The sequence below is a fragment of the Girardinichthys multiradiatus genome, chromosome 10 (genome assembly GCF_021462225.1).
Source record: "Girardinichthys multiradiatus isolate DD_20200921_A chromosome 10, DD_fGirMul_XY1, whole genome shotgun sequence".
In the NCBI taxonomy this organism is placed as follows: domain Eukaryota; kingdom Metazoa; phylum Chordata; class Actinopteri; order Cyprinodontiformes; family Goodeidae; genus Girardinichthys; species Girardinichthys multiradiatus.
The window spans coordinates 7,594,963-7,620,976 of NC_061803.1; the positions used below are offsets into that span (position 1 = coordinate 7,594,963).

The 26,014-nt window shown below is 38.1% G+C and overlaps 2 protein-coding genes across 9 annotated transcripts in view; one reads left to right on the forward strand and one right to left on the reverse strand.

Annotated features, from left to right (window-relative positions):
- afap1l2 (actin filament associated protein 1-like 2) overlaps nt 1–26,014 on the forward strand; it is a 60,615-nt gene that overhangs the window by 9,754 nt on the left and 24,847 nt on the right. For 6 of the 8 annotated variants that reach the window (XM_047376656.1, XM_047376658.1, XM_047376657.1 and 3 more), the window contains exons 2-4: nt 8,648–8,776; nt 16,985–17,056; nt 21,629–21,720. In XM_047376656.1, coding sequence (XP_047232612.1) covers nt 8,648–8,776; nt 16,985–17,056; nt 21,629–21,720 — 293 coding nt within the window. The remainder of the gene's footprint in view (nt 1–8,647; nt 8,777–16,984; nt 17,057–21,628; nt 21,721–26,014) is intronic. The other 2 variants (XM_047376659.1, XM_047376660.1) reach the window with 1 other exon arrangement.
- Nucleotides 5,647–25,901, reverse strand: LOC124874955 (kelch repeat and BTB domain-containing protein 13). The gene is made up of 2 exons (XM_047376666.1): nt 23,512–25,901; nt 5,647–6,238 (listed from the first exon to the last, which is right to left on the reverse strand). The coding sequence occupies exon 1, from the start codon at nt 25,036–25,038 to the stop codon at nt 23,527–23,529; it is 1,512 nt and encodes a 503-aa protein (XP_047232622.1). The 5' UTR covers nt 25,039–25,901; the 3' UTR covers nt 5,647–6,238; nt 23,512–23,526.

The following is a 26,014-nucleotide window of genomic DNA, read 5'->3' on the forward strand; positions in this document are numbered from 1 at the left end:
GAAGAGATCTACTTTGAAAATGCTGCTCGTTACTGACACAGAACATAACTTATAGCTGCATATTCTGTTTTTTTCTCTGCCTGCATAAAATATACGATTCCTTTTTATATATTAAACCACGTGTTAATTTAACAAACCTTTGACGGGAGTTTGTACAAAGGGGAAGTTCCGAAGTTGTCAGTAACCACTTTCTGTGAATGATTAACCTAATTAAAAAATATATTTATGGAGACCTAACTTGCTAACTAAACATGTTAGGAAGAAAATATAGTGTCTTATATTTGACTTAACTAGGAAATATTATAGCTAATATAGAGGTCCATCTCAATAAATTAGAATATCATTGATCGGTTATCTTATTTCAGTAATTCAGTTCCAAAGGTGAAGCTCATAAAAAAACTCCAGCCACAACCCTTGTCTTATGAAGCTCCCCCAAACTCTTGAATGGGCTTTGGAATCCCTGTGGCTTGTCCTTCTTCTAACACATTACTTTATCCAGTGTGTCCACTTCCTTCATTCAGTGCCGATTTCAGGCTAACACGTTTTTTGTTTTTTTTTGTCATCTAATTCCAGATTTATTTTATATTCTGGTTTCTACGGAAATAACGTCAAAACACAGCTTGAATGAATCAGCCATGTCAGCACAGTTTCTGCCCTGCAGCTGAACCTGAAGCGATTCATGGGAAAAGGCTGTCGCCTGCCAATAGAAATCAAACACCAGTCAACATGGTGTTTGATCTTTTATTCAGTCCCTGCCATCAGCTAATAATCTGCTACTTACATTTGAACAAGGGCTGGCTGGAAAAAAGCAACAATATGTGGTTTTACTGACCCCCACAAGAAACGTTACAAGCTGATTTTGTTTTATTTTTATGGCGGTATAAAAACCCACTAATTTCCACCTCATTGCTGTATCATGGTTTGCTGTTATCTCTCCTACACTGAGGTTTTGAACTTTATAAACTAGCTAAAACATTTCACATAAAAAGAATCTGCTGTGAAAGGGTACATATTAGCATGTGACCTAACTCAAAGGGTCCTTCGCTGTTCATATGCAAAAGCACCATTGGGACCTTGTTTTAAATGAGCTTATCAACTTATTAGTTGATTGTTTTACACTCCAGTCCTATAGTTGGCAATAATGTGCACACCACTGTCTGTCAAAAATGAAATATGATGGTGGACTAAAATTACCTAAAATTTGATGCAGGTTGTGTGTCCTCTCAGCCCCTGAGTAATGTAAAAATATGAATAACTTCAAACATCTTTACATTCAACCATTCAGGTGTTTTTCCTTTTTTCCTTGGTCAGAATTTCTATGTCAGTATTCCAAAGTCAATATTTTTCCAAGTTCCAGGTCAAAAATGTCAACTGGAAAACCAGCAAACTCAGAGGGTTCTTACCACCACTAACTACAAAATCCAACATGGCTGCTTTAAAGATACAAATTGGTTCTATCTGCAAGGATGCACTGTTCGTTAGCACTTCTATCAGTTTGTATCTCATTATATCATCACACAGAAAGTGCTGTAAAGATTTTGCTGTTTTTACAGCACTATTATTTACATTGCAAAACATGTAGAGAAATGATCAGATTATAATTCAAACAATGATCGAATCCTTTTTGATTTCCAGTCTGCATCTTGACTGCAGTTGGGTTGGGTCTGACACCATTTCCAGATCCAAGACAAATGGTGGCCATTACTTTCCATTGAAACTCAAAACAAAATTGCAAAATTTAAGTTCCAAGTAAAAAAAAAGTCTCTAGAGAACCATAACAGAGGTTGCTACTCAGTCACACTTTCAAAATCCATCATTGCTGCCTCCTGGATTAAAGTAGTTGTAGTTGTAGTGATTGACATTTCTTTTGCATTGCTGTTAGTTTGTGTCTTATTAAATCAGTTGTCATACATAAATTTAGGACATTTATTTGTAAATAAAGTGCTTAAATGCACAAAAGGTAGAGAAATTAATTTATTCTGTTTTTTGTGTTGCTTGTAATGGGCTCTAAGCACGACAATAAACAGATCTTATTGGTTTTCTATTATAAAACTGCAACATAGTCAAGTTGGGTCTGAGGACATAGTAATAACAATAGTTGCTGTATTTTTAAGATATGTTTTTCAGCACTAGTGGCCTTTATTTTGTATTTTGTGACAGTAGGTAAGGGATAGAGAGAGGGGGAGACATTCTGTAAATGTTGCCGGGTTCAGGACTCGAACCCATCACAGCCGCTTCGAGGACTATAGCCTTTGCATATGGTCGCATGTTTCGCCCCTACACCATCAACACTGCGCCGTAGGTGCTGTATTTCAGGCCTGTTTTATCTTTATGCCTTTTTTGTGTAGACGTTTTTTACAAAAATGTGTAGTTGGAACCCACTGCCCATATGCTCACAAAAAAGTAAGGTGGTTCATTGTCAACTCCAGACAGATGTAAAAAAAAAACCTTGTTAGACCGTGCACAGGTGGAAATAAATTATGCTACATGGGCGTTAGGTGTGATCAAGTGGGCTTTAAAACCACAAATTGCTTCTAATGTTAACCTAATGCACTGATTTCCTAAACAAGCAGTGGCTAAACATGCAACAAAGTATATAAATTTTTTTATTTTGCAGTCAAGACATGAATAACATCCTACAAATGGAAAAAAAAAACCAAAAAAACTTTTACTGCTGTAACACTACTCTGCTGTTGCGGTTTCCTCATGTCTGCTGAAGCAGAAGCTTCTTCAGTATGTGTCAGTCCAAACTTCACTACAATCCAATCATTTTGTTGTGATTTTTGGTCACTGTTGGTTGCAATTCTCATTCTTGTTACCACTTCCCATTTCCATGAAGTTACACCTCAGTTGATGGCACTTTAGAAGGTTCAGTGATTTGAACCATTTGACACTAAAGTAGTTGCACATCCCAATTCAAAATGTAATGATGCAGTTTTGTTTATCATTAACAATATCCCATATCTTGGTTAAACTGGTTCTGACCATTGCGCTGGTGGAAAAAAACAAACAAATTGTAGATTAGGAGGTATTATTGATTTGTAATATGCATTATCTTATATATACAGCAGCAGCATAACATGCTAGCTATAACAATAGTTGTTCTTGAGAGTTAAATTTCAGGCTTCCATAATAATTGAAACTGAAAAAGAAAATGGTCTTGCAATTGCATGAAATTCAGTCTGCTTCCATTTTGAAATAATTAGTGATGTCAGAGGAACATTAAGTAAACTACAAAAGCATGTCCTTTACACTGGATGAACTGCATTTTCTTTCAGCTTACCCGCAAGAAAATTACTCCTCTATTGAAAGTTACTGCATTTTTAAAAGTATCAATCTCTTAAATGAAGATGGAGTAAGTAGTGACTTAGCCCCCTGAACTGCTGGTGATTTGCAGAATGCATCAAATTGTGTTGATGGTGTCATTTTTAAACTGCTTGGTAAGACTGCGAGTCATGGGATTTGTTAAGAGAAAACTGTCTTGTCACTTTTGTGGGTAAGTAGGAGTAACTGCACCAATGAGTTCATCGATAAAAATGTATGGAAAGTGGCAAACAGAACATTTTATTGAAGAGTTTGTAAGTAGACTGCAGCATTCAACTGCAAAAGAAAGCAGCACAGGCATATTTGCAACTGTTTCCAACATCTGCACCACATCCCAAAATAATGACTGTGATTCAGAGTGAAGGAAGTGTCCCAAACAGACCTCAACCAGCTGCTCCAGGCTGGAAATCTTACATCTCAGCTGCCTCTCTTGCATCATTGAATTGAAGCAGTATTATAGAATGATACTGTTTCATTTTATTTAACCTATTTATTCCCATTCATATATTGGTAAAAAAAAACAGGGAAATACATGGTATTTCCTGGAGATTAAAATTATGCCAGAGTGAAAAGTTATTGTTTGAAAAGAGAAAAGATGGTGAGAGATGATGATACTGATACGACAAAACTTCAAAATGACCCCAGTTTCTGTTTGTAATTATGAAAATATTTAAAGCCAAATGATGGAGAAAAAGAAAAACATGGTAAGTGAAAATATTTCAAATCATTTCTTTGGTGGATGAGCTTTAGTTAACATAAGGATTTGAGAATTCTAAAATTATCATCTTTTTCTGTGTTGAAATGTTCTAACCACCTAAAATAGTTTTTTAAGGTACGTCATACATGTGTGAGCAGTGTAATTGGACTCTATTTAGGATATATTTACCCCAAATAACTTTATTTAAACTTTGAAAAGTATGCCTGTGATACGATTTAATATGGATGCTGCCTTTCAAAAATCAGAGGCCATGTCTACTTTATTTGATTGAGAACCTCAAGCCTCTCAGACCTGGAAGCGCAGCCAAAGGTATTTTCGAAGTAATGGGCCTTTCTGAGAAGTACATTTTCATATGAACCTTTTAGTTTTACTTCTATTTTTGTGTACAGCTCTACTTAAGAAATATGAACAGATATGCATTGGCAATTGAATTAGGTACACTTGTTCAGATTGGTGAAAGCAGCAGAAGAAACCAGAAACATTTAAATGGCAGGGTTAGAATTTGGAGCATACACCATTAAAGCGTGACGATTCAGGCTGGTGGTGGCGGTATACAGTGATGGGGTGTGGTATACTTTCTTGGCCCACTTTGGACCCTTTAGTACCAACTCAGCATTGTTTAAACACCACAACCTACCTGAGCATTGTTGCTCATCATCTCCTCTCAAGTCACCTCAATTTAGTCTATGCCATGTATACACATGAAAACTGAGTAGCTAAAAAGGAAAAACAATATTTCAGGACACTGTAAAATCTGTTTTTGTTGACAAGAATAGATTATTTTTTTCCAACAGGAGTTTCTGCACGGTAGCCTTTTGTTTCCAAAGATATCTGACTTAAATGCTTGCAGCCACGGTCATCAATGAACCCATTTGTTTCCAGTTCATTGTGTGGGGACAAAAGCTGCAGAAACAATTCTTCTCCTGCTTCCTAAACAGAGCTGCAGCAACCAATACTGTCTCTTTTTCACTGTGAACCTCGATGTAAAAGGGTAAAAAATATTTGGATTGTTGACGAAAACCTAGAGATGTTTGATCAATGAAGTAATAGACCCAGCCTTTAATACAGTTTTGTAAGCCATACGAACAAAAAGACTGTGATTAAAAAACAAATAGGTGTGCAATTCAGACCAACAAGTAAGGGAGGAGGAGTAAAACCAGGGACTCCAACTGATAATTTGAAAATGCCGCTATCAGGACACCAAGTTTATGTAAACCTCTGACAGAAACCATTTCTAATTTCTTAACTATCCCAGTGTTTCCATTACATTTGATTGAGATTGAGATTAACCAGCAGACTCCCCTGAGCGAAAAATAATTTCCCTCATCTGACAGTGATCATGTTAAAAAACTTTGTTGTTGTTTTCCTCATTACTTTTCTCATCAGGAGGGCAGACATCAGGTTAACATCAGTGCTCATCAGCTGCTAAACATTAAAAAGAAGCGATCAGATGTCATGTAATCTAGCTGTAAGCATGATATTTTTTATGATGTGCTCATTAGTGTTGGTTGGATTATGGAGAGGATTGTCTTTTTTATTTAAGGCTTCAGCCTGATTGAAGTAATGAGTCCCACTTGATTGAAAACAGACTATATAGGCAGATATTGCAGGAACCTTTTAATATACAATCGGGTGAAATGTGTAAATATTTCCATGTAGAATTAATTCTGATTTAAAGCTTTAGTAGAGTTACCTAAAGATGAAACCCTTGAATGCTGAATAGTTTAAAATTAATCTTGTATTTAGACAAAATTAAATATACTTTAAAAATCTGTAATCTCATCCTGCCGGTAGACGTGAACATGTGTGACAAAAGTAAATAAAAATGTGGTTATGCGTAAAAAAGCAAATCAGGAAGTCTAACCACACCAATGTGGAAGAGAAATTCGGCTTTGACATCGTGGACAGTAGTTAAACCACTAAGCGTATGATTTAAGTCATCGTTACCAGGAATCTAGTATTTAATTATCACTTGCTGAGTTTTACTATGGATTTCATGCAGCAGTTAAAAATCCCTGCAGTAGTCCAGGTCTCTGAAGGTCTCTCAGGTTCTTTTAGGCCTCCCTGCAGAGGTGAACTGTTTGTGTTGTGGGGCATCAGGCTCAGAGAAAATGGCCCGGCTGCAGACCTCCCTGTCCTGTCAGCTGACTCCGTTTCCCAGGGTCCTAGGATGCAAAAGGCCGTCTGAGTCAATCTCTGCAAACACACAAAGAGGAGAGGCTGTTTAGATTCACGTCTGGTGGCCAAAAACTGGCTGGAAAACAAAGGTTAGAATTGCACTTAACGACACCATTATAAGCATGTTATTGACACTGTAATCTGTTTTAATTGCTTAATATCACTTTGTATGCATAAATTCACTATGTTTTCCATGTTTCGTCTTTTTTAGAGGTCAATCTTCAGCAAGATTAATTAAAATCAATGTACCTTGCACCTGGTGTTTCATCATCTCCAAGAGGCAAAATGTTACAGAGATCTGATGCCTTATTCTGCAAAATATTCCCTCTTTTACTTTGAAGTTTAGGAGTTTAGGAAGGAGGGGAGAGTTCATGAACATTCTCCCAACCCCCTCTAGGCTTAGCTGTGATTATTCTGAGCCGGAAGAAGCCACTAACTTTACATATTTGACTGTTTTAATGGTGTTCAAAGAGGCAGGAACAGTTTTCAGTCTTTGCAAACGTTTTTGTTTTCTATAGAGCGCAAAGGTCAGTTTTTGCAGAATTTCAGCAGATAAGTTGTAGTCTTGTTTTCTGTTTCTGAAAGCTCTGTTGTTTAGCAGCTGAAGATACAGTGAATCTCTAAAGTATATACACCACTAGTAAAAAAAAAAAAACAACAGGTTTTTGTTACATCCAGGATAAATTACATAAACCTTTTCCACATTTAATGCAAATATTTTCCTGAACCATACAATTACAATACCATGAAAACGTCAAACATATAATTGCTGCAATAACCCTCAAACTAATACTTTCAGTCAAGTTATTAAGAAGTCTTTAGTTTATACCTTCCATCAGTTTTAGAGAATCTGATTAACCTGAAATAAAGATAATCTATTCTGTCTGTTCCTGACATTTGATCATTTGCATCCTTTAGCAAAAGCCAAAGTTTGCAGAGAGGTTACAAAGGATCAGAAATATTATTTGTATAAAATTATCAGTCAGGAAAAGAATGCAAATAAAAGCAGGCGTGTTTAATAAATTTACATGGCACAATAAAGACATTTGTCAATAATTGGAGAATAAAGCTTTTGTGCAAAACTGAAGTAGCTACAGGACTTTTTGACAAGAACTGTACATATTTTACATTAGACAACAGTCACCTGTGTTCTCCATATGTCTGGACTAAGAATGGAACCATTTTGTTTCAGACGAAACAAAAACAAATATCCAGGCCTAGCTAATGTCTTCCAAGACTTTATGGAAAAATGTGTTACGGTCTGATGAAACCAAAGTTGAAATTCAAGTCCTTAACTACAAAGGGTAGGACTCAAAGAATTAAACATCATCAAAAGAACACCATACACACAGTGAAACATGGTGGGGGCAGCATCATGCTGTGGATTTTGTTTTCCCTTCAAACTGAACGTTTTGTCAAGCAGAATGAAATTATAAACATTTTCAAATGCCTGTATGTTGTGACAAAAAAGTGTGATTTTGTTTATCAGCAGGATAATGACCCCAGGTCTCCTTCCAAATATACAAAAGGAATGACTTCACGGGAATACAACTCTGATATATTTAGATAGAGGCTACATAAGTAGAGTGGGCCAGTTGAGGTTTGGAATGCTGATGAACTCCTACCAAAGAAGAAGGTGGTTCAACAAACACTTATGCAATCAGATTTCCAAAAAGATTTTGCCTTTTCAGCCAATTTGTACAGAATTTAAATTACTACGAAGGTGAAATGCTTAACAGTTGTGTATTTTTTAACATTACAAAGCCCCAGTATCTTAACAGGGGAGTTAAGATACAGCAGCTTTGTAACGCACACATCTCTTCTCTTACTGGGAAGTCCTCTTACTCTGAGGCCCACTGTTGCAAGGGGCTTTTTTCATGAAACCAAGAGACAGTGAGGGGAAATACAAAGAAGTCCCTACACACAGTTAGTGAGAGTGGCGATCTCAGCGGTGACCCCTGAAGGATGTGAGTGGGCTTCACCCACACACACTACAGGCCGAGGCTCGTCCCTCCTCTGAACCTGACCTTTTACCAGAGTCCCCTGAACAACCATGAACAGACTTGCAACTGTCGATGGCAACAGATTGACAGAAATGATCAATGGCTGCCAGAACAAAACCTTAGAAGAGTTTCTCCCATATAAAACTCTGGCACATAACATAAAGTTTACGAACCAAAAAAACCTTCTGTTTTTAAACGTTATCTGCTATCAATTAAAGTATAACATTCTTAAAATGCTTGTCATGAAACTTCAAAGCCTTCTTGGTTCTTTTCTTTTCCTTGGTGATGGGAAACTGTGATGGATCTGATCTTAAATCACAGATGCAACACCAAACACTCCCATGCCCAGCAATACACAGTAGGATTTAAAAGAGTTTTTGTTTGTTGTAAATCTGAATTCCTGATGTCTGTCTGGGCCTTTCAGTGCTGGACCAGCTCCTGATGGAGCTCCACCGTTTCCTGCTCATCCTGGACAGGGAGACTCTCAGTGGGAACGCCACCATCCAGAAGGGATTGCTGTCAGACCTCCTGCGGTCCTACGGAGCCTCAAGTGGTAAGGAGAAAAAAATATATAAACTTTAGCTTTAAGAACAGTAGAGGCTACTGTACAGGCATGCAAATCATTACGAATAATAATAATGCTAAGGTACAGTACACTTTTAGGGGTAACAAAAGAATGGTGGGTAATTAAAAGATCAAGATCTATTTACTTGCATCTAAAAAACCCCACCATATTGCTTATAGATGCAGGAAACACACTTCAATGTCATCAGTTTAGATATTGAAACTTCTGGACTTCCTTCTCCCTTTGTGTTTTAAAAAGACCTATATTTGATGCAAAAATAATTAGAGGAAGAGACACTTGTCCTGTTGTGTTCAGAATTCAGTTATCATGTGTAGTTTTGTGCCAAAAGGACAGCTTAGTTATTTGAGTCAAACAAATGCAAAGTATTTATGCTTCTTGAATTAGCTGTGTTGTTGAGCCCTTAATATTAAAAGTTGCAAAGAAAGTATAACTAGCATCGAGGTTTTGACCAGTCTTTAAAGTGCCTGACATGCTTTTCCTACAAATGCAGAAATTGAAAGTAAACGTCTATATATTGAAGGAATTGGGCAGTGATTGACATATTACGATTAAAGACATGACAAAAGGCAATTGTGACAAAAAATAAGCATATTTCGATGTTAAATTTTGCAACTCCAAATGACGTCAAAGGGGAAGTCTCAGGTCATTCATTGTGTAAGCGTTAATAATAAACGGTTCAGGTAGAAACCAAGCTGCGTTAAAAACAGTGTTAATATGGTGAAACTGTGCATTGCTGGTGGTGGCAGCAATACTACGACAGCAGCCGTTAGTCTGCACTATTTTCCTGAAACGAAGAGGATCAGAGCTGGAAAACTGACAAGGGACAGATGGGCTGGTCCCACAAAGCACAGCCAGTTTTAATTCACAAGAGAAATGATGCCAGAGGTCGGGATATCTTCCAGACGAAGGAGAATGTTGAAGCAGAGTCTATAGCCACGCTGTTCAGTGCATCTGATTGCCAAGGAAAAGGTTGCTGCTGCTGTTGCTAATCAGATCATGGCTCAGCAGGTAAGAACACTTCTTTATATATAGGCAGTTAATGTTAATAATTAAAAATCTGAAATAAGATAAATTACACATGCGTACGATATATTTAAATAAATGTTTCTCTAAAGATTCTAATATAAAGTAAAAAAATTACACAGCAGGTAGTGTCTTCAGATCTTCAATCATTCCTTGTCTCTGCTGCTGCTGCTGCTCCATGCTGCTCACTTCGTCTCCGGTTGTTTCACTCAGTGCCATATATACTGTATCCCTGGATTTACACTGTATCTGCTCCGGTCCGGTGTGAATCCCACAGGAGCTCCAAGAACCATACGCAGATCTTGCGATAAATGCAGTAGCAAAGTCCAAAACAACTCATTCTGCGGAGGATAAACCAGTTAAACTGCTTCACTTTCCGTTTTATGCATCCAGACATTTTCATGTGTTTTGTTCTACAATGGGTAAGTTCAATGAGTGCAGCAAAGCTATATTTGTTGCTTAATTTGGTACATTTAGCGTTGAATTGCTCAGTTTATCATACCTTAGTTAACCCAGTAACTGATCTAATTGATTTATTGAAAACACACCTGCTAACATATACATGTGTGTATATATAGAAATATGTGTGTATTTATTAATATAGCGAGATCTAGGCTATCTTTAGTGAATTATTTTTAACATCTGGATGTTGTGCTCATTCTGCTTCCTGGTGGTGCGGTATAATTCATGCATATTGACTCCGACCAGGCTCTGGCGTCCGGCAAAAATATGCTATAGTCGAAATAGATGGCTGTCCGCACTCCAGCACTTGTGCTGTGCCATCTGATGACAACTGACTTTCTTCTCCTGACTCTGCTGCATTTCTCTGTGATAGTGACTGAAATATATCTAAAGAAATCAGAGTCTTCGCTGTTCGATTCAGTTTACGTGCCGGGGTTCCCCTGTGACGTCATAAAGAGTGCAACAAAATGCAAAGGAGTAGTCTGGAAAGGCCTTTTTAGTGAAATTTATGACCATATATCTCAACAACTGTTCATTTCAGTGGCATGAATTTACTTTTAAAAATATTTTATCAAAATTTTCTTTCCATAAATGTAATTGGATTAATCATGAAAATTGAATGTCACAGACACTTTAAATAAAGGTAATGACAACAACTAGTCTGCCTTTTTTTTTGTCGCCTGAAAATAAGGTCATGAAATTCCTCAATATAAACAGGGTAAGAAAGCAAGATGAAGCATAAAGTCATGTAATAAAAGTGGTCCAAGAATAGAGCCTTGGGAAACCCCACTTGTTCTCTGTTTAGTCACTTTTTTATTTACCCAAGGAGACAAAGTAGGCCCTGTCTGCCAGGTTATATTTTAACTAATTTAGCACAACACCAGCTTTTCCCAGTCTACTGATAAGATTGTTTGGTTCCACACAAACATAGAAAACACTGGAGGTAAATCCTGTTCTTTGGATACTCCTGATGTTTTGATGGTTTGGTTTCACTGGGTCAACGTTTATAAAAAAGAAAAAGAGGAAGAGTTTAAGGTAACAGCTAGCATGAGAGGGGCAGAAACAACTCCAATCTCAAAAACAGCAAAACAGTTTATGCAAACTCCGTTTTAGTCAGTAAATAATTATAAAAGGTAGCCTACTTTTAATTTTGTTTTTCCACATTGCACTGTAATGGTCCTTCAGCCAGGATCTCAGACACTCACCCATACGATATGGAAAGTGACACAATGTTCAGACCCATAAAGAATGACAGGTTAATTGCTAAAAGTTTATTCTTCGCTTACAGATGCATATGTGTAAATTTGAATATTATTGAAAAGTCATTTTAATTTATTAGCTCAATTCATTAAGTAAAAGACATTATGTAGATTAATTACACACAGAATGATGTTTTCAAGTCTTTATTTTTGTTTCATTTGGATGATTTTCCACTTACAGCAAATGAAAACAAACTTATTACCTCAGACCAACAAAAAACATTTAAGTACAGAAATGTGGGCTTAATAAAAAATATGTTTAATACCTACTTAAAGGGTGTTATTTTTAAAAGGTACTTTTGATAATGCAGTAGAGCCGCAGCACAATAGGATGTTAGCTACTAGCACTGCTAGCATATCCAGCTGGATTACATAGTCAGAGAGGCTTCTGTGGACCCAGTCAAAAACAACAGCACAGCCTTGTCTTACCTGTGGATGAACATGCTGCTTGTAGAGGCTAGTTGCAGCTAAAAATAATCCACTGTCTGATTTGATCCACTTAAAGTCAGGGTGGGAAGTAAATCTTTAGAAATTGGCCATGCAATTCATGCTTGATAAAAATAAATATAATTTCCCATACACCATCAAAGGTTTATAGTAGTAAAAACAGGCTTATAGCACATTGAGTCAAAAAATAATATTTTCCAGTATCTTTTTGATTGTCCAGTTTTTTGTTATGGAGTAAAAGTCATACACTATAGCTAAAAATACATCACGTACACATACATGGGTGTAATCCCACTAAACTATTTGTTTCTTTTTTGTGACTATTTGCATTACAAACGTTTTTTAAATCAGTGCAGGGCATGTTAAAGTGTCATGTCGAACAGCACAGCCAGGTTTATATTTCCTACTCACCGGCTCTGACACTCAGCATGAAAATGGTGGAGCTACTCATGTGATTTATGTTGCCTGGAAGTGCAGCTAGTTACTGTGAGAACCAAATCCTCCTCTGCTCCTTTGCTTAAAGGTGAGGTATTAGTTAGGAAAAATTAATCATATTCTAAAGGAATTGGATGCTAATTCTTTCAGTTGCTGACGCCACTGGATTGAAAAAGCCAGTCGAACTTAGCTCTGTGTCTTTCTTAGAAACCTGCCTCCCAACAATCACACAAGCAGTCATGATTTTCCATGTTCAGGTCTTGGACTCGTCTCTCCTTACTTCCTCTTCTGGCTCCAGGCTGTATCATTTTTCCAAAGCTGCATTTATCCTCTGGGGGATGCTCACTTCCTTTGCAAAGCAGCTTATAAATAGCCTTTCAACTCTGTTTCCTGAAAAATCTGTTTTCACTGTACAGGCAAAACATCGTTTTATTCTACTGCTGTTTGGTTTCACCTCACGGTATCAATTTCAAAGGAGATGCTTCGCAAGAGTTTCACCCAGAGGTTGGACTTTTGTTTGATTTCCTCTCAGGGTAAAATCTTAGTCAGCTGAAATATGTAGTACAATAAAACAACCTTCCTCAACAACAGTGCTGCAGCTTCATGATCAGTTTCCAAAACTGGTTATAGTAACCAGCTTTGCTTTTCTCTGCTGCAACCTCAAGGTTTGTTGTTGCAGACAGAACATTTATTCTGACCATTTATGTGGTAATGTTATAACCATTTTATAATTCTACCACCATGTACACTTTTTTTTATTACTAGGTTTCATCATCTATAACTCATGTACAGTGCCAAAAGTATTCACCCCCTTGGCATTTTTCATGTTTTGTTGCCTGACAACCTGGAATTGAAATGGATTGTTTGAGAGTTTGCACCATTTCAGTTTGCGCCAGACACAGCGTTTCCTTGATGGCCGAAAAGTTCAATTCTAGTCTCATCTGACCAGAGCACTTTCTTCCATTTTGGGAGTCGCCCAAGAAAGGAACTCAAAACATGCCTTCTTATTTTTAACACTAAGTTAACACTACGTTTTAACATTAAGTGTATGACCACTCTTCCATAAAGCCCAGCTCTATAGAGTGTACTGCTTATTGTGGTCCTATGAACAGATACTCCAGTCTCTGATGTGGAAATCTTTAATTCCTTCAGGGTTACCTTTGGTCTCTGTGCTGCCTCTGATTAATGCCCTTCTTGCCTGGTCTTTGAGGTTTGGTGGGTGCCCCTCACTTAGCAGGTTTGTTGTGGTACCATGTGCTTTTCATTATCTCAGCAGCATTGTCCCTGACTTGTTTGGAAAGCTCCTTGGTCTTCATGGTGTGATGCCACTTGCTTGGTGGTGCTGTAGCCTCTGAGGCCCTTCTGAAAGGTGTGTTTATACTGACAGATCACGTGACACTAAGATTGCACACAGGAAGACTTGATTTCACTAATTATGTGACTTTTGAAAGTAATTTGCACCAGAACGTTTTAGGAGCTTTATAGAAATATGCACATGCCAGTTTATTGTTTTTTTTTGGGTTTTTTTCACTTTTCATTTCCCCTCAACTTAGATTAAAAAACATTTAAATTACAGCTCAGAATGTGACAAAATTGGTAAAAAGCCAAGGGGGTAGATACTTTTGCAAAGCCCTGTACCAGCACCTTACAAATCACATTTGTGAAATTACTCATCAGTGGCCAGCACATGCACACATTTATTTCCAAATCTTTATACCATTATTGTCAGTGAATGTTTTTTTTTATTTATAAATACATTGAAAAAACATAATTGGATCGATGATAATGATGTGATGTTCAATTTATAGTTGGGCCACATGCTTACTTGAAGTAATCTGAACTAGTTTTTTATTAGTGTTTTTAACAAGTTCAAAAGTTGCATTCCAATCTTAGTCAACAGTCCTCTGAACTTTAAAGATGGGAGTGGCACAAAGCTCTATCTGTGCAGGCGAGGAGGGCTCTGACTAACGTTTGATGAATGCTCGCAACAGTAAGAGCGGTGTCAATAGCGATCCCATCCGTCTGCACAATGGCCTGTTTGTTGGGATAAGGTTCCCACTTAAATCCTGAACTTTGGACCAACATCCTGAAAGTTGGTTTAGCACAAAACAAACTTAGATTTTCCCACATCTACTGCAAAGAAAATTACTGGAAAAAGACGATACAAAATAGTTGCATTATGTGGCTACTTCTCCACCTTTATGCCGACCTAAAGTTGATTAAAAACACAAAATCTGTCCTTTTAGACTGGATAAAGGTTCCTGATTACATTGGACCACAATAAAGTTTAACTGCATAAAATTACAATAAGTAATTGCTTATATTCCATTTTTACAAACCCTGAATTTTGGTGGTAAGATTTCAAAAGTAAAAACTGTTTTCAAAAACACTGAAAAGGGAAGTTTTTCCGCAAAAACAAAATGCAGTAATTTGCAAAGCTCCACAGCAGGAAATAAGTATGAGAAAATGTCCTAACACCTTAACTTGAACATTTCTACAGCCAGAGCAATAAATAAGATGTTTAGCACAACTGGAACGGTAACAGCTGAAGCTGGAATGATAATCCACGTTTACCTTGCCTCCATGCACACTGAGGAGGAGGGTAAGAGAGGTAAAGAAATCTCTGAAGATGCTTCCATAACAACACTTGGATGCTATTTACATGCTAATGTTTTGTTCTGGATAGATGACAGAGAAAAATGTCTTTTCTGTCCTACCTTCACAAATCTGTTCACATGGAGTTTACACATCAGGCCCACTGTTTAATACGGTGTGGGATCTGTTATTCTGTGGGCTTGTTTCCTTTCCAAAGGTCTTAGGAATTTTTTTCAAGAGTTCTATAAAATAGCAGGCCATTTGAATAAAAATCGAAAATGTGTCATTGAGTTTTTCCATGTGATCTAAAACATGTGGCTAAATCAACCTTCTTCCATGTCCATCTCAATTTCTACACCTGAATCCTAAAGAAGACGTGTGTGGTGAACTAAAGAGAGGAGGATATAAGAAAGGACCTGGATAATCTAGACAGATTGTGTGAAGAGGAATGGTCAAGGATCCCTCTCTCTGTTTGCTTCAACCTTGTTGAATGCTATTGGAGAAGGCTAAATGCTGTCACATTGGGTTGCATAAAGTATTAACAGCAGTGTGGCACTTTATCTTGTGAAAACAATTATTTTGTGTACTCACATTTTACAAATAAAAATCTATTATATGCTGCAATAAAGCATTCATTTATTTTAAAGCGTTTTATTCATCATTACCAGGGATGCCAGTAAGCATATAAGCTAATGTAATAAAAATAATAAAAAGTCACCAGATTCATCCAACTTGGAGCTGTTGGATGATGATGAGCAAGGGCTTAGTGGATCTGGGCCAGTGGGTGACTAGCAGATTAAAGCTACACCAGTGTCCAAAATCTCCAAGCAACACCAAGAACAAAAGCTGATTCTCAATTTAAAAAATCTAACAAAAGTATTTACCATATTTAATGCAGTGATCTTGCAGTGAGTTCATGATAAGACAGGACCACAAAGGATGCGATAGTGTGTGTTTGGTAAAGATGTTAGACAGCGAAGCTCGAGGATGGTGCTTTAGCCTAAATAGCTAAAAGTAAAGAGAAAATCTCCTTTTTTTGTTTAGTTTAGTTTTTACATAGAGCTAAATACTGAACCCCCAACCAACACTTTTCAGAGACCTTCTGAGCCACTGTAATGATTTCAGTTACACAATAACCTAGATTTCCAATGCAGTGCTACTTGAAAACATGATCATTCAGAACCAGTTTTTAGCGTACAAATAAATATAGTTTATTATAAAAAATATTTTTTAATGTTTTTGTCACCCTGTGGTATGACTAATCCGTCATCATATTTAGTTCTGATACACTTTTCACACTAAATCATTGTTTTGACCAATTGCCTCAGTTCACAAATGAACTAAGGCCAGTTTGTTTGTTTGTGTTCTGAAATGTTTTTCATTTTAAGATGTTCAAATATTTAGAAATAATTTAACATTTCTCATTTATAACACTTATTTTTATGTTTTTGAGTAGTTCAGTTAAATAAATAATTTTACACAGTGTCCCAGCATCCTTAGTCAGAACATTTTGCCAGACTTGCATAGCTTACTGTATGCTGGAGACTCTCCTCTGTAAAATCCAGAAATCAGGGTTTTAAGGAAAGTGCTCAGCAAATATGCTTACATTAATCTGGGTCTTAATCTGTTAAACCAAATGTTTAACTTGGACTTGTCTTTAAAACAGGAATGGATTAGATAAAATAAGTTGGAATAAAACTAATATAAATTAATCAGAACAATAAATGTTCTTATTCCCATTTTACAATTTGTTTTCCTCATTAATTTCTTTGGTTTATAAAAAGTTTTATATTTAGTTTTTATTGTTTATTTGTGTGCCTTTCTTTAAGTACTTAGAGATACATTTGTGTTTTTAAAGGGCCATTTAAATGAAGTTGACTTGTTTTAGTGGAAACTTGCATGGTCTGAAATGTTCTACGCACCTTTCAAACTGTTAACCACTTTGTTGTTGTAGTCACAGGTGGTGATGAGGAGTATATCTACATGAATAAAGTGGCTGTCTCTGGTAAGGACAAAGACGACAAAGGTGAGAGGTTTTGAAATGATTTGTCTCTACAATGTGAGAGAAATGATTTTATTTTTTATTGAGAAAAGCAGAAATATGCAACATACATACAACAGTTGCATTGTGAACACAGACACATTATAGCTTGTGGCATAATGCAACATTTTTATCAATGCAGACAACCGGCTTGTAATGACCAGTGGTGAAGCCAAAATATAAAAACAAAACAAAGAAATTAAAGGTGGTGCACTTTCTTTATATCATAACTGTAATAATCTAACTATTGCAGGACCTTGATGCCCTACACGCCTTGAAGAACATTTCAGATTACTGTCAGTAAATACAGGTCCTTCTCAAAATATTAGCATATTGTGATAAAGTTCATTATTTTCCATAATGTCATGATGAAAATTTAACATTCATATATTTTAGATTCATTGCACACTAATTGAAATATTTCAGGTCTTTTATTGTCTTAATACGGATTATTTTGGCATACAGCTCATGAAAACCCAAAATTCCTATCTCACAAAATTAGCATATCATTAAAAGGGTCTCTAAACGAGTTATGAACCTAATCATCTGAATCAACGAGTTAACTCTAAACACCTGCAAAAGATTCCTGAGGCCTTTAAAACTCCCAGCCTGGTTCATCACTCAAAACCCCAATCATGGGTAAGACTGCCGACCTGACTGCTGTCCAGAAGGCCACTATTGACACCCTCAAGCAAGAGGGTAAGACACGGAAAGAAATTTCTGAACGAATAGGCTGTTCCCAGAGTGCTGTATCAAGGCACCTCAGTGGGAAGTCTGTGGGAAGGAAAAAGTGTGGCAGAAAACGCTGCACAACGAGAAGAGGTGACCGGACCCTGAGGAAGATTGTGGAGAAGGGCCGATTCCAGACCTTGGGGGACCTGCGGAAGCAGTGGACTGAGTCTGGAGTAGAAACATCCAGAGCCACCGTGCACAGGCGTGTGCAGGAAATGGGCTACAGGTGCTGCATTCCCCAGGTCAAGCCACTTTTTAACCAGAAACAGCGGCAGAAGCGCCTGACCTGGGCTACAGAGAAGCAGCACTGGACTGTTGCTCAGTGGTCCAAAGTACTTTTTTCGGATGAAAGCAAATTCTGCATGTCATTCGGAAATCAAGGTGCCAGAGTCTGGAGGAAGACTGGGGAGAAGGAAATGCCAAAATGCCAGAAGTCCAGTGTCAAGTACCCACAGTCAGTGATGGTCTGGGGTGCCGTGTCAGCTGCTGGTGTTGGTCCACTGTGTTTTATCAAGGGCAGGGTCAATGCAGCTAGCTATCAGGAGATTTTGGAGCACTTCATGCTTCCATCTGCTGAAAAGCTTTATGGAGATGAAGATTTCATTTTTCAGCACGACCTGGCACCTGCTCACAGTGCCAAAACCACTGGTAAATGGTTTACTGACCATGGTATCACTGTGCTCAATTGGCCTGCCAACTCTCCTGACCTGAACCCCATAGAGAATCTGTGGGATATTGTGAAGAGAACGTTGAGAGACTCAAGACCCAACACTCTGGATGAGCTAAAGGCCGCTATCGAAGCATCCTGGGCCTCCATAAGAACTCAGCAGTGCCATAGGCTGATTGCCTCCATGCCACGCCGCATTGAAGCAGTCATTTCTGCAAAAGGATTCCCGACCATGTATTGAGTGCATAACTGTACATGATTATTTGAAGGTTGACGTTTTTTGTATTAAAAAAACTTTTATTTTATTGGTCGGATGAAATATGCTAATTTTGTGAGATAGGAATTTTGGGTTTTCATGAGCTGTATGCCAAAATCATCCGTATTAAGACAATAAAAGACCTGAAATATTTCAGTTAGTGTTCAATGAATCTAAAATATATGAATGTTAAATTTTCATCATTACATTATGGAAAATAATGAACTTTATCACAATATGCTAATATTTTGAGAAGGACCTGTATTTAAAACTATGGTTTTGGGTGGCATTTCATCCTTACTGATCGTTGGTGTTGTATAGGACAAAATTTCTTAACCTGCCATCATCTAGTGTTGTGACCACTACAGACTTCCGCTAGTTTGCTTTTTGGTACACTTAAATGTCTCATTTAATAGTAAAAATTTTAAAATCAGTTAAAGATAACAATAGTATACAAAATAGAGTTTTTAAATGCAGATTTTATTTCTTCAGATAAGCTATCCAAACCAAACTGGCCATCTGTTAAATGGTATCTGGCGCTCTTGTTATGAGTTACATAACATGAATTGTGACTAAGGACATTTCTTGGAAAGTCATTTTACTTGCAACACATTACAGGTAGACTAGTAGAACCAGGAAATCACTTCAGTAGAACTGGTCTCATAACATGAGAAAAAATGGGAACCATGGGAGAGTTTAAAGGCCAGAGTTTAAAGGCCAGATCTACTAGAAGGCCGCAAAGGTCAGGGTCACATTCGCCAACAAACATCTTAATGGTCCCCAAGAGTTTTGGAAAAATATTCTGTGGACTGTCAAGAAAAAAGTTAATGTTTTGGACGGGGTGCATCCCATTACAAATATTGTGAGATTAACACAGGATTTCAGAAAATATACTAACAATCCTGGTGCCGTTAGTGTGATGGCCCGGTGCTGCTTGGCTGCAAATCATACAGATTCATAGTGAAGTAAATTTGTTCCAGTTGATCCTAGTTATCAAACAATGCAGTCAAATTCAGTTTATTATTCAAATTGGTTAAAGTTTTCCATCTAAGCATAGAAACAGCATTTTTCTATTTCCTCTGGTTATCTTTTTATGTTTTTTTTAATTAAAAGTATTAGTGTGCCATAAAGAAAAAACTGAAGAAAACTGTATGGGCACAATCACTGCATTAGAAGCAGTATTCAGACATTTATTATCTTTTTTAAGAGAAATTTGACCTAACTTGTAATTAGATTAATCTTGTTTAATCTTTAACTTTATAAGGAGTGCTTGTAATAAGGCAATCTTATTGGTATTTTTTGTTTGTGGTGTTGTTTTGTCCAAATGTCAGATAGTGCACATATACATAATGTTATCGCATCTCAAGCTCAATTTAGATTCAAATGATTCGCAAAAAAGATAAGTTGTTGCAAGCAGAGGCGCCCCCTTACCCATCGTCCTCCCACACACCATTTCCTGCCTGTTTCTTCGAAGCCTCCTCCCCATATGAGACTGACCTGTTTTGTTTGGACAGCTTTGAAGACTGTGGTTTGAGTGAGCACCAGACTTAACACTCTTTTCAGCTGCAGCAATAGCAAAGCCGCAAGATTTCTTTTAAAGAGACTGATGAAACGCTGAGATATGAGAACTAAGCTTTCACAGTCAGCAGACACACATGTTTTAGTATAAAATCTTAAAATGTCTTTGAGAAAGAGAGGGGCCAAACTGAGTTCTGCTCCTTTTTTCTAGGGGCAGTAATTAATGCAACTTTGTATCTTTGAAGCTCAATTGTAAGCCTGGTATTTTTATATAAATAGCTGTTTATGGTATTTTTTTCTTTGATTGTGCTTAGCCAAACAATGCTTCAAGGAAACTGCTATTCTAAGGTTGCTGTCAAATGTTTTATGAAATGGATAAAAACAAGATCCACAGCCACTTGACTTTTTTTTTTTTTTGGAACACCTATATAGTTGCCTATTAAGACGGATAGCAAATCAGCCAATCTCATTGCTGCAACTCGATGCATATAGGCATCTAGTCATTGTAGCTAGAGGGAGTGTTAGCTTGCTTCATTTCTAAATTACTGTTGCAGATGGCTGTGCTGCAGTCTTTCTGCTATATTTTACTCAAAGGGAGACAGTGGATGGGGATTAAGTTTTAGCAGTAATTTTATTTCTCTTCTGTAACAGTGCTACCAATAACAGCGTATTAGTTGCTGCTTCTGCTGAGGTAATGTTGCTTTAACTGCTATGTCCCAGACCTAACAATAGGGAGCGGTTATTTCCAGTGCTAATGCAGCAAACATAATATTAGTTGCAGCTTCATAAACAGGAGAAATGGGTAGGTATCAGTCTGTAAAAATGCTTTAGCCTCAGATATTGTCATCTCAGATGTAGACTGAAACCATAAACTAACCATAAACAGTAGGATAAAGATATTAGCAGCAATTGTAACATTACCCCTTTTGAAGCTTAGTTTTTGACCATATCAGTTTTCTTCTATAGACATTATATAACATTAGCTTAGAGGCGCAATAGAGGAGAAGAGTGACGTTTGAAATGAGTGGCCAGTTGGCAGGCTTAATCCAGCTGTCGCTCTCACTACTACTGAGCAGTTATCTGGGTAGGGCCATTGATCCTATCATGCAAAATGCTTTTACTTATGCCTGATTTAGTGGATATCGGTGATTAAACAAAGAAGGTTCTGTTCTCAAAGGACTCCCAGAAAGCATTAGTTCATAGCAGAATAGTGGAACATCTGGAGATTGAGTGTTTGATAATAATACCTAGTCTACATTTGCATATTGCTCTAGTTATTTGATTTCCCACAGGTGCTTGAAAGTAAAATAATCAATGTAAGCACAAGATTTAGGATTGCTATTATACACTAATCTTTTTTTCCTTCTGTGCGCCTGTGTAACAGATGACCATTTGGATACCTTTGTCAATGGAAAAGCAGCAAAACCTTTCCCAGTGCCACAGAAGAGCCTTCCTGACCTGCCGCCACCCAGAACAGTAAGCTATTACCAGCTATTACATTCCATGAAAGGGGAATTAACAAGCAAAGAATAACAAGATTTACAACCTGGTAGATACCACTGACAGCAAAACTGTAGACTGTTGAAATGAATTTAAATTAGAAGGAAGGTTAAGTGAAAATCATTAAATTCTCAGGTTTGCAAAATGAGCTCATTTCAGTTTTCCAATCCCTTGACTCTTTTCTTAAACTAGAAACTTCCTTGTATTTTGTTGGGATTTGTAAAGAACAGACCAACATAAAGCAGTACATATTTGTAAAGTGAGTGCGGTAGCTCGTACAATAGAAAATAATACATAGTTTTCAAGAATATATTACAAATAAATCTTTTGAGTGGGTGTTTATCAGCTTTTCAAATCTAGTGTTTGAAGTTCTTTGCTCAAAACAGCTCAAACTGCTACATATTGGATCAATAATGAACAGAATTTCAACTCTTGCCATTATATTTAGATCTGGACTTTGACTAGGCCATTCTAACACATGAATATGCTGTGATCTAAGCCATTCCATTGTATCCCGGCCTGTATGTTTATAGTTGTTCTCCTGCTGTAAGATGAACCCCAGCCCTAGTCTCAACCCTCTAACAGGTTTTGCTTCAGGATTGTCCTGTATTTAGCTCTATCCATCTTCCAATCAACTCATACCAGCTTCCCTGTCCCCACATCATAATGCTATCACCACAATGTTTCACCTTGGGAAATGCATAGTGATTTGCATACAGAGTTTTGGTTCAGACTGAGCAGACTGCCTTCTTCCACATGCTGTGTACCATGCATGGCTTGTAGCAAACTGCGAATGAGACTTCATACAGCTGTCTTTCAGAAATGGCTTTTTGAACTCCAAAGTGGTGTACTGCACGACTAATGGTTGTCCTGTGAACAGATTCACCCAGATGAGCTGTGGACCTTTGCAGCTCAATGCAAGCTTTGCAACCCCTTAGCTGCTTTTTTTTATTAATGCTTCCCTTGCTTCTCTCAGTTTAGGTGGACAGCCATGTCTTGGTATATTTGCTTTTGGACTCTTTCCATGTTCAGTTGATTGATTGAATAATGCTCCAGGAGATGTTCAAAGCTTGCAATAGTGTTTTTACTTTTACACACAGGTGAACCTTATTCCCCAATAAGGTGTTGTCCAAAGGCACTTGATTTTATTTAGAGAAATTAGAGCAAAGGAGACTGAGCAAAAATACGCTCTGCACTGATTTCATTTTTTATGTAAAAATAAATGCTGTATGTTCTTTTTTATACTTCAGTTATTAAATATTTGTGGTTGCATTGTGACAAACTTAAAAAAGTCCAAGGTCTCTGAAAACCTTCCCAAGGCACTGTAACAATAGCCATTACCATCACTAATATAATGCAAACATGCTTTAATATAACCATATTTGCACTTATTTAGCTAAAAAGCGATCATACACTAAAGCAGTGATTTCTCAGGAGTGTGTTAGTGGTGGGCCTTTGTGTTGACCAGGAAATTGCTGGTTCCTGAATTGGCCCAGTGTGACTTCAAGAAAATGGTAGAGAACGAGAGGTTCAGAACAACCTTTATGGTCTTTGAACTTTACACACAGACAGCAGTCTTTTCTGGTCCAAACCACAGAAGCAGCTGTTGGTAATCTGAACAAAAGCGAAGTGTCAGCACATCTTAATTAGCATGTGTTTTGTAGATAAGTAAGTGGATGTGTGAAGAGCATTTTATCTGTTAAACACATACAGGAGTTTTTCTAGTTTTATAACTCTTGTAACTCTTAAACTGTTAATTATTCTTACATTTTTGGAGTATCTTCACATCTGCTGTATAGCGTCCGCAAATCTCTCTGACATGTCTGGAAAAGCAATTTCTCTTTGTCTCTCATCCACATCCAGTTTTGGTGTAACTGGTCCAGTCTTGGGGAGCCTGAGTAGACAAGTCCACAATGAGCCACTCTTTGGGAATCCCTTCATCTGTCTGCGGGGTTTCCATCCATCTACTGCGATGGTGTATTCAAGAGTCAACATGTGTTTCACCGTAAACACAGAGTCCCCCCTTATCATTGCAGTGAACAGCGCCCCCTTGCTGTTTATGTAATGTCCAGGCATGGCTGTCCACTGGCCAGTTGTGATGTTGTAACAGTCCATCAGGCAACGCAGAAAATCATCGCAAGGCCCGTTTCTCATCACATATAAATTGTCCTTGTGGGCCACCATACAGTGGCCATAGCTTTGAGGTCTGATCATGGTGGTGGTGAGATTCCACTCATCTTTCTGTGGCATATACTCATAGATGTCTGTAGTGTCAGGGGATTTCCAAAAGCAAACAAACATTCGCTGACGAGCAACGGCACAAGCTGCAGACGCTACAGGTCTGGGCGCATGTTGTATAAAGGTCCACTCTCCCTTTGCAGTGTCGTACATCTCTGCGGTGGAAATTATTCTTTTTTGAGCTTCTCCACCGATGGCATATAGCTTCCCCTCATGCCCAAGCAGGGTAAAGTCGTATCGTGGTTGCTGTGGACCTGGTAGAGTTGTCCATGTGCCTGAATTGGGGTTGTAGCAGAAGCTGCCATCCACTGTATCCTTACCGTAACCGTAAATTCCTCCAACAATGTACAGCCGATTGTCAAGCACTGTTACACCAGCCATGGAGGTACTACAAAGAGTTGGGAGGTTTGTCAAATGCCTCCACTCCCCTTCCTTTTCGTCAAGGAAGCAAACAACCCTGAAAGAGTCCTGTAGCAGTTCCATTGATGGAGTATGGGTTCCTATTGCGATATAACTAGCAGCGGAGAGCGTTCGAGTATACTCGAGCAGCTCTTCAGGGATTGTGCTTTCTGCTGCTTCCCTGAGAACATCGAAGGCATCACAAAGAAAGAGAGCGGCACTCTGAAACAGTTTGTGCACTCCGTAGATGGAAGCTGCATGGTAAAGCAAGAGGCAGTTGTCAGAGTCTATGATGTCACAAAGATGCCGAATCAATTTGGGGATCTGCAGGAAAGCGGCACACTCTACAGTTTCAATAAGCTCATCTGGGTCCCCGATGGTGGGGTTCTCTTCCCTGCATACAGCAAGAGCGATAAGGAAACCTCTTGCGTGCACTCCTCCTCTCAGGTACAACTCCTCTTTCTGGCTTTCTTTCATCCCAGAGTGAAAGAGAGCTCGAAAATAGTCACTGTGCCTTACAAGAAAACCACGCTTAATGGAGAACCAGCTTTCTTCCACTCTTACTCTCACCCAGTCTGCCTCTGTTTCCTCCAGATCAACGGTCACATTCTCGGCATTAATGTCCTGGCAGATTCCCATCCTCTGAGGCGCTTCCATGATTGTTCCAACCAAGACCTCACCTATCTAAAGCAGGCCCCAAGTAATTATTTGGTATGTGACCTGAATGTAGATTAGCCATTTCCATTTAAGACTACATGAGTACGAGCTAAAATGTGTTCTGTCTGCCTGATCTGAAAATAGATTGAGGCTATAGATAGCCGTTGTGTCACTTGCAGGCGTCGAGCAGGAGAGGGAAACTGTTGACATGCACTGTGAGCTGCATGGCTGCTGGCAACTGTAAAACTATTCACAGCCCTTGAGGTTTTACACATTTTCTTGTGTTAACCACAAACTGCACTTCAAGTGTGTTGGCATTTTATGTTATTTCTTAAAGGCATAGCAAATAGTATGTAAATTTATTTTCCAGAAATTTAAACCTGTGATTACAGCTGCAAGTAACATTGGAAGGTGAGTGTCTGTAAACAGAAATTTCAAGGACTGATCCTTGAACCATGGGACTAAATGATCATACTTCCAATCTCAAGTCTTTTGAAGCCCCTAACAAATTTCTTCCAGGATTGTCCTGTCCTCAGCTCCATGCATCTTCCCATTAATTCTGACCCTGTTCCCTGTCCCTGCTGAAGCAAGCCCACAGCATGATTCTGCTACCACCATGTTTCACAAAGGGGGTGGTGTGTTTTAGTGGCTTCATCTCATCAAAGTACCTTTTCGACAGGTTTGCTGTATCCTCTACATGGCTTACAGCACACTTTCAAGCAGGACTAATGGTTTTTCTTTCAACAATGGCTTTTTGCTTGCCACACTTCCATAAAGGCCAGATTTGTGTAATGTACATCTAATAGTTATCCAGTAAGCCAATTCTCCCATCTGAGCCATGGATCTCTGCAGCTCTTCCAGAGTAACCAAAGGCCTCATGACTGCCTCTTTTATTAATGATATCCTTGCCTGGCCTATCAATTTAGGTGGACTGCTATGTGTTGTTACAGTTGTGCCATGTTCTTTCAGTAAATAT